Below are 9603 nucleotides of genomic sequence, written 5' to 3' on the forward strand. Positions count from 1 at the left end.
TAGTAATGCCACCACAATTACTCCACTATAATAATAAAATATTTACACTATGTGTTCGAACTCCAGCACAGAGTATGTGATCTCACCATTCCTGCATTGTGTTTGTACTTGGAAACATGTAATGATTTGTGTTCACAAATATTGTATGTCAAGACACCATTGTGTGTTATGTGCTTAAATGTTTTAGATGAGACTGAATAAAAGCATGATCACGATGAACTCATTTCTCAAAACTAAGTTTACTGAAAGACGTTCTTAAACTTGCAAACACAAGAACGTTTTTTTCGTGTGTCCGAATGGAGGACTGTCTGACCCTTAAAGGTTTATTTCTTTTGAATGTCACAATGATGCCTTAACTCAGGTAACTCATTTACGAAGATGTTCAGATTTGTGACTCTGCATTGTAGCAAGAGAGACACATCAGATCCTGAGGAAGGAGAGCATTACATACGCAGCAGCATGATCATACACAAAGAATCTTATTCTAAACAGACTGATGACAATATGCAAAAGAAGTCTTTCTTTGATAGACCTTATATAAGGGTTTTCATATTTTTAGATGTTCTCAAATCCTGTGGTTTTTGTTTGTTTTCCTCTTTGCGGTTCATGATGTACACACAGCCCAGGATCATGCCACCATACTCATAGGAAACTTCTGAGCTAAAGCTGGGGGCACACACCCCCAAAACTTCATCAAAAAATACTAACACTTAAAATACTACATGCTGTCTCAAGGCTACTACAAAGTGAAAAAGTCCTAAAACCAATAACAGCAAAAGGGTAAATGCATAAATATACTACAAGATTTCAGACATGTACCACAAACACATTGGAATGTGTATAGGCATAGTGGAAATAGAGAGGAAAATGGAAAATAAGCAAGAGGGAAGATTAAGCAAGGCAAGTGTAAAAGAGTCTTCAATTTTGATTTAATAACAGGCAGGGATTTGGCATTTCTGATTTCAAATGGGAGGCTATTCTACAAACAAACATTATTCAAACAAAAATGATTATTATTCATATTATTACGCATATTATGCATTTGTTTCAGTATGACCTGGTTATTTCTGTAATCCATTTATTTTTCACTTAGACAACCAAATACTTATGTATTTAGTAGTTGTAGCTCTAATACTTATATCAGTTAAAAGGGGGAAAAAAGAAAAAAAAGAAAGAAATAAAGTCTTATAGTTAAAATTCCGCACCGTCTCAAATCCAATCTCTTTCGCAAACACTCTCGTAAGATGAAAAGGGGGGTTGACAGATTCAATCCACAACTGCTCTGGAAACATGTGCTCCCACTGTCTGGGCATCATGAATACCGAATAGGCAGCACAACAGCCTTTGACATGCATCCAAGAAACCCAGTCAAAACATGGGTCATTCAGACTCAAGAGCGTTTTTTTTTTTTTTTTTAACTTTTTATCGTCAGCTAAATTTCTGAAAAGCGCGTGAACAGGCATAAGAGCCAGGAGATTCGCCATTCCTGCCAGCTAGTAGCAGTCAGATTGATGTATGGGGAAAAATTGTGTTTTTCGTGTGTGGTGGGAAAAACCCCTTCCAGTCTGGGCCGAATAGACTGGAGGCTCCCTCCACACTTGTGCTGTAACAATTCTAAATTAAACAATGTTATAAAATAATCGCAGAGAATAAGTACAGAAAATATTGGTTTATTGTGTATGTGCACAAATCACATACAGTAAACCGGGCTGGTCCGCGCGGAGCAACACACACATTCACTCTCCCCATTCCGAAAAGAACACCCCAAATGCACCTTTTTTATGCTTATTAGCTCCTCCTGGAACTTAGCCTCAGCTCAGACCCCCTCCTTCAGTTTCATAACACATTTTCTGTACACTATTGTTTAAAAGATCATATTTAAGGCTAACATATTAAACCGTCTGGTTTCCTTATACTCTTCCAGACCTCCACATGCATAATAAAGTAAATGGCTGATATTGCAATAAATTCAGTTAATATGTCAATAACTGTAGTTAAAATAAAAAACTGACATCTATTGGCAATGCTGACGTTTGCTGTTAATAATTTATCCCCACCATGTAACAAGCTTGATCGTACAACGTCAAGATCCGCTTTTCTCTGGTGGGTGAAAGTGGCAATGCTTGCAGTTTTCATATGGGGTATACACTTAGTCAGAAATTTCCCACCACACATGTTATTGGCAAATACCCTGTTCCGTCATCATCGACAAAAAACACATAGGTTTGATTTTCATATTTATAAAGTAAATAACATGAATTCACATGAATTGGGTGTGCTGGAGGAAATTAACACCAATTTTTATTGATAGAGTACACATGGTTTGTTGGATTCGCTCTGTTCCCGTTGGACATGATATTCCGATAGACTGAACTCACGCTGCTAGGACCGTGAAAGAAGCGGTTTCAACCATCGGGGCTTCTTTAAGCAGGGCTGCGCAGATACCATGATGTTTAACGTACCTGACTGGCTAATAAAATAGATCTATTCTATGCGCAGATGGTCCAATTGATATATAGATCCGTGAATCTGCGCAGCATTTATCTGCAAAACGCGCTGGGGTCACGCAACAAAAGGCATAGCTCTGATTGGAAGAGAGGTTTCGGCGCGGCGTACCCCAGCCAATGACTTTCTCCTTCTGCACGTAAACACAACATGGAGTGATCTAAGCCAGGAAGGGGTTAACGTAAAGGCTCGAGAGTTGAGGATAAAATGAAACACGATTTCACCAAACAACTTTAACTGATCGGATTTGGGTTTGTAACTTCTGCAATTTCTCAGGAAAAGGGAACATTAAGGACATGCAGTGGCGAGGCCACAAGAAGTAGGCCGCATGTATTCAGATCTATCTTTCGATCCTCGGACGCGGATAGGAAGAAAGACTTGTATTTCGTGAGCGTGTTCGCATGATAAATAGCTAGCTATACTGGCTTAGCTAGCTACTTTTGAATCGCTAGCAATATATTTTTAACCCAGCAAGATATCGGCCAGGCAAAAATATGAGCGACCTGCCGGACTGCAAGCAGCAGTCCAAGTCAAACAAGCGACATGCATCCCCGGAGCTGGGTTGCTCGTCTCCGCCATATAAAGAAGCTAAACAGCAGGAGGACACTGAGGAATTAGCGCTCGACTCGAGCGATCAAAACAGCAACGCTGCAGAGACCCGAGGGCCGACTGACGTAGAGGTTAAACAAGCGGATGGGGAGCCTGAAATTTCCCCGGACACGGGGGAGCGGGAGAACGAGAGTGATACAAATATCGCCAGCGGATCTTTGGAGAACGCAGACGCGCGTCCCACTACTAGCAGTGGCGATGTGCACTCAGGGCCAGGCACCTCCGGTGACAACGGGGAAAGCGAGGCGCTGGATGAGGCAGCAGTCGCTAGTGCGTCAGGAGGCGGCTGCGTGGTTCTTAAAGGGCCTGGACCCACAAGCCCGCGGCAGCCCTCTGACTGGGCAGCGATAGTAGCCGCAGAAGCTCTCGCAAGTATGACAAGAGGGGACGGGGACGATGAGGGGAAGGAGAGGCCCTGTTCCGCTAAAGAGGGCGAAGTTAAGAAAAATGGGAAAAGGTCACGTAAACGGGACTCCCCCAGAGCCGGTGATGCAGGGGACAGCCCCAAGTCAGGAAAGGGTCAGAAAACTCGGGGAGCCGCAGCCGACAGCTCTACCTCATTCCCCGATGGGGGCGCTCTGCTGGATGCCGCCGACGCGGAGCGAGCGGAAAAGTTGCAGGACACCGATGAGGACGAGGATGATGACGACGAGGACTCTTTGCTCGGTTCTTCCTCCTCGCCCGACTTCTCCTCGGCGTCGGACGACGACAATGCCGACGATACAGAGTGCGCCATCGTGTCTGTTAAGATGGCCTCGGAGACGCGGCAGTCGGTCGCCCTGCTGGCCCGTTTGCAGCTGCAGCTCGAGGCGCTGGAGAGGAAAGCTGCCCGGCAGCACGAGCGTCTGGAGCTCAAGCTGAACCAGCAGCGGCGCCCACACCTGGAGCAACGCAGCACCATCATCAAAGCCATCCCTGGGTTTTGGGTCACAGCTGTATCCACACGTGTGGCGAAAGCCAGCCAGACCGGTATTGCCTCATGAATTAGTCCAAATACTTATCAACCTCGTCCTGGTGAAGGTTTCAAGAGACTGTATTTATGTGTTCATGTATGTGTGTTGCACTGTTGCTTAGGCATTCTGTATGTGTCACACAAAGTAAGGGGTTAGTGATGTTATTTCAAACGGTGAGAGAGACATGGGGGGTCCGCATGAACCACGTCTGACCTTAACCCCACAGTCAGAGAATAAGTTCCCTATACACCCTAACATTTACACTTGCCTACACTTTGTGTTTGTATGTAACTGTCAACCCCACTCTGGTGACAGTGGGGAATGCGAGGCACTAGCTGAAGCAGCAGTGTTTCCACTAGCCCAAATGCCACGTCCCAAACACTAGGCACACAGGAGGACATACAGGCTTACACACCGTTTGCATTTTTAAGTGAAATCACCTGAATGGACAGGAGTTTGTGTGTGTGTTTGTTTGTGTGTCTGTCTCTGTCTGAAGAGTGGTTGTGTGTTTCAGCACAGAGGTGAAGGGCATGTAAGTTGTGAGTGATGAACTGCGATGGTTTACCTGTGTGGAAGTTTCCTTGACTGAATGTCTAAGCTCCTGAATCACCCTCAGCTCTCTGCACAAATTGATGAGAACGATGAAGATGCTCTCAGCTACATGACCAACCTTGAGGTAAGCTCTGGACATTTCACATGTTTGTATGTTACCATTGTATCTTTTTTTTTTTCTGAAAACGGTGACCTGAAAATCCCTACACACAAATAGTGCATTTATTCATGTAAAATGAGTACTTTTATTACTTATATGTAAACATACTAGGTTGGAAATGAGCTGTACATGTTTCGATGCATTCCAATTTATTAACCTTAAAAGAACAACAGTTCTTGAAGATATTGAGACAGGCAGGCTACAGCTCATTCCCAAATTAACCGTGTCGAGACAGTTTACTAACATCCCCAGTCCAATGTAAAATTAAGAATTTTCATAAAGTCTAACATGTTAAAATGTTAATCTTACATTTTAATCTGTTTGTTTTATCTTTATCTATATTTAACCTATCATGAATGTTGTCAGTGACTTTTCTTACTTCACTAGTTTTAAAAATTTTTATAAAAAATTTATAAGGCGGGGCAGTGAAGAATGTCGAAAATCAAGGCACAACAAGCAAGATTAAAATGGAGTCTCTTGCATTTTGTTTCCTTAGATTGAGAATAATGGGATGAACTACAGGATTGGCTTCCATTTCCGACGGAACCCTTACTTTCAGAACAGTGTCCTTGTGAAGGAGCTGCACCTGGCGCCAGGGGGTGAGTAGCACACTTGTTCACTGCAGCATGTCCGTCCAGGACGGGCACTCCCACAGGTTTTATCATAACAGGGCTCTGTCTGGTGCCTCCCAGTTACACACACGTCCAGCTATTCTGCCTGCAAACGTGAATTTCCTGTGTGTATATTACAGGTATTATTGTTATCATTACGTTTATGGTTATTTAATCCCTTAGCTGAGACCCTCACCCAGGGTGACTTTAATGCAAAAGGTAAGAAGAAATTAAAATGGGGAAAAACATAAAAATGGATTAATATTTAAAGCATCTGTGAAGCTTGGAAATGAGGGAGAAAAAAACATAGACAGAATAATAAAAGAGGAAGTTGGATGCAGTGAATGCATTAAACCAGGAGTGAGCAGAGCAGTGACTGGAGGAAGAGGAATGCATAATGCTTACAAAAATGTGCCTACAGTAGCCCACCCCAGGGGAGGCAGAGAAAAAACAGGACAACTGAAAGAAGTGAAGAAGGCTGAGCTGAAATTGAGCTGAATGCACCAGTAGATGATGTTTCTAAGGCACAGGTGCTGATCTCCACTCCTGGAGGACCTGCATTGGGTGCTTGTTTTTGTCCCAACCAATTACCCTGACCTAACTGGCTACTTAGGATTTTAAGGACAGGTTGGAGTGGGGGGGCGGGTCCTGCTTGATGACTGACAGCAGGTCCCTGCTACACCACGGTCCTCCTGGAGGACCTGCATTGGGTGCTTGTTTTTGTCCCAACCAATTACCCTGACCTAACTGCCTACTTAGGATTTTAAGGACAGGTTGGAGCGGGGGGGCAGGCGGGTCCTGCTTGATGACTGACAGCATGTCCCTGCCACACCACGGAAATCACCGTTTTTGCTGAAAGCAAAGCAGACAGTTTAAAATTAAGATTTCGATTTATATTCCTTAGTTCACATTTGGGGCAGATCCTCTGAGCAACTCATTTTAAACGGCAAGGTGTTTTTGAGTAACAAGTAACAACGTTCTTTACATTCTGCCGATGGCTGAAATCATGATGTAGTGTAAAAAAAAAAAATCTAAATTCACTCTCAAGGTTAAGTACAAAGCAGATTTAAGTTTAGTCTGAGTTAAGTAAAAAATAAATGAAAATTTAAAAAATGACAACAATCAATAGTTGGTTGGCTAACTTGTAGTCTCTTATATTTTTTGTGAGCTCTCTTATTCTGGTTTATTCTGTCTGCACACATGTATGTGGTCTAAAGATGTGGGTTTAATTTCTCAGATTATTTTGATGGCTGAAGTTATCCGCATTCCTCTTGACTTTTCGCAGGCACCCCAATGTCTATCTCGAACCCCATCCTCTGGCACCGCGGGCAGAATCTGACGGCCCGCGGCCGACTGGTGAGGGGTCCCAATGCGTACGAGTCGTACCCGAGCTTCTTCTGCTGGTTCAGTGACCACAGCAACCCTGAGAGAGATGAGATCGCAGCGGTATGTGGCCCGAGGAAATGATCATTCACAGCCATGTTTTACTAACTTAGGTTAATTCGTAACCGAGAGGTTACTGGTTCGATTCCTCGCTAGGACATTGCTTTTGTACCCTTGGGCAAGGTACCCTGCCCACAGTTGCCTCAGTAAATATCCAGCTGTATAAATGGATAAAATTGCAACCTACTGTATGTAAGTCACTCTTGAGGAACGATAAGAGTTAGATGACAATAATGTAATAATAATGCTTTTGCAATACTTTTCTAATAGTAATAGTTATACTAATACAGTAATAGTAATACAATAGTACTTTCCGCTCCCATTAAATAGCTCCTGATGTTACCAACTCCGTGGAGTGAGTTTACCAAGCTTGTTTGGGAACAATCACATTGTTTTGGTAGATCGCATTTTGTATTTAATCTCTTTGTGCATTTGCCTGGGCCAGCAGTATCTGGACATTGTACATCTCTCAATTGCAGTAAAGGTTGCCTGTCTGTATTTTGTGATGCAGTAACATGAACTACGTGAATTCAGAAAAACCCCAATTCTGGGCAAAACTAGTTCATTAAGCAAGAGCCTTTTGCCTGTTAGATTGGGTTTCATCCGCCACTCTTTTTTCCACTGTAGATCCTCAAGAATGACCTGTTCCGCAATCCTCTGAGGTACTACCTAACTCCTCTCTGGGAGCCCAGGCAGAATGGCAGGTGAGCCACCGGGGGTTGAACGAGGGTCAGCCCAGCACGTCACATTACCCACGCAATAACTGCAAGCCACATTTGTCACATAGAAACGTGTTCCTGCTGATTTGAGCTCAGCACCATGCACATCCAAGGCTTGCTTTTGATAGAAGTGTGACAACTTACAAATACAAATACTGTTTCCCTTTTTCACAAACATGAACGGGTGATCTGTCGACTCAAAGGAAGGTCTCTGTCTTTGCTAGCACGCCAAGGGCGGCCGACAACAGCAATGGCAGTGACTGTGTGGTAATATCGGACTCTGACGATGATGATGATGATGAAGAGGGGGACAGGCAGAATGTTAGCCAGGGCGAGGACGAGGAGGACGCAGGTGAGGGAGCCGACACAAGCACAGTGTCAGACAGCTTGGAAACCCAACAACATGCAAAATGGATGTTCAAAAGGCCCGTCAACTCTTAACCTCCGTAATAACTTAAAACAGTTACCATAACCCATTGGCTTTTCGCAGATAGACAGAAATGTATTTGTGATTGAAAAATTGATTGAAGAAACACCTTTCTTCTCTAGGTAAAAGTTCCGAAGAGGAGGACGAGGAAGTGCTAATTGATGGTGAGTTTGTCTGGAATGCCAAACTTCGACTGAGAAGTGTTCATAGTGTCAAAGAAGCATTCACACAGCATTTAGACCCACTCAAAGAATTCGCTCACAGTTGGAAGCTGTGCTAAGGGATCCATGCTACACGTTTCTTTCAGGGTCAGGGGAAGAGGAGGGTGGCGAGCGAGAGGAGGAAGAGCACTCCGATAGGGAGAGGGAGGAAGATGAGGAGCTGGACGTGGAGGAACTGGACGAACCGGGCCAGTCTGGCAGCCAGGAGGACACACATCAAGAGGAGGAGGAGGAGGAGGAGGAGGAGGAAGATATTGAGGTGGACGGGGAGGAGGAGGACAGTTAATAAGTCACCTCTCCAGCTGTTTTATATATACTACTTGTTAATGGTTGTTGTTACTTAATTTTTTTCACTGCTTTCCTAATCAGGGTAACTTCAAGTGTGATCATATGCAAATCTCTGCCACCAGAGAGAACTTTCCTCTGCGGGTGCAGCTTTATCAGGGCTGACTGAAAATATGAACTGTGTGGTGTTCTTGCCGATATTCTGCGGCACTTCCTTATCTGGGGTCTGTAATGGTGTTGCTTGGGATGGAGCTTGCCATCAATATTTGCTATAATATTGCTATTCACATTCTGAATACAGACACTAGCTCAACATGACATTCATGACAATGTTCAGACAATGTTTTATTATTTTTTGTATTTGCTCAGGTTTGCTTGGCTAAATTCATCTTCTTAAAACAAATATGTGGGACTAAAGTCTCCTACATAAAAATGTCATAGGTTTTCATTTGGGGTATCATTTTATGGGAAAAAGCATGGTGCCGTCAGGATTTTCATCACACTTTGCGATCTGGCTCTCGGTTAGCATATTGTAATTTCACTGTTGGTTGGAGGATCTAAATAACCGTTTTCGAAAATAAAAATAGCTGTTTAATAATGAGAAAGCAAAAGTGGGTTGTCTGCCAATGTTTGAAGATCTTTACATTTATTGGGGTGTGTGTTGGGGTGAGGGAGGGAAGGGAAGTTTGAGGCAATTTCAAACATAAGGTTTCTCTTGGTGCCTGAAGGTTGGGACTAGTTGGCCTAGTTCTAACTGTACTGGTTTTATACAATAGTCCAACCCATGCAAGGTCACAGAAGCTATAGGGTTTAACCTGTGTTCCTTCCCCTTACACCCAGATAAAGAATAGGCCTCAGTTATTCCACTCGGGCGTTGTTTCATTTAGTTTCAGATGCATTTACGGGTACAGCAGGAGGGGGGATGGTGTTGCTTTGATGGGCAATATCGGTAAGTTCACCACACAGTTTATTTTTCAAACAACGGAAGCACAGTCCTCATTCTGAGCAACCCTTGCAGTCCTACTCCAACAAATACTACAAGAGTGTACGGTCTTTACTGAATGGCAGAAGAACCAACGCTTTCCTTTTAAAGTGTTTTTCGTCTCGATCCTGCAACA

The 9603-nt window shown here is 43.6% G+C and overlaps 1 protein-coding gene across 1 annotated transcript; it reads left to right on the forward strand.

Moving 5' to 3' along the window:
• Nucleotides 1-2646: 2646 nt before the first annotated feature.
• tspy (testis specific protein Y-linked) lies at nt 2647-9105 on the forward strand. The gene is made up of 7 exons (XM_036530289.1): nt 2647-4049; nt 4666-4743; nt 5276-5378; nt 6676-6836; nt 7461-7537; nt 7777-7904; nt 8287-9105. Exons 1-7 carry the CDS (start codon nt 3000-3002, stop codon nt 8484-8486), a joined length of 1797 nt encoding a protein of 598 aa, XP_036386182.1. The 5' UTR covers nt 2647-2999; the 3' UTR covers nt 8487-9105.
• The last annotated feature ends 498 nt before the right edge of the window (nt 9106-9603 follow it).

This window comes from Megalops cyprinoides, chromosome 6 (assembly GCF_013368585.1).
Source record: "Megalops cyprinoides isolate fMegCyp1 chromosome 6, fMegCyp1.pri, whole genome shotgun sequence".
Classification (NCBI taxonomy): domain Eukaryota; kingdom Metazoa; phylum Chordata; class Actinopteri; order Elopiformes; family Megalopidae; genus Megalops; species Megalops cyprinoides.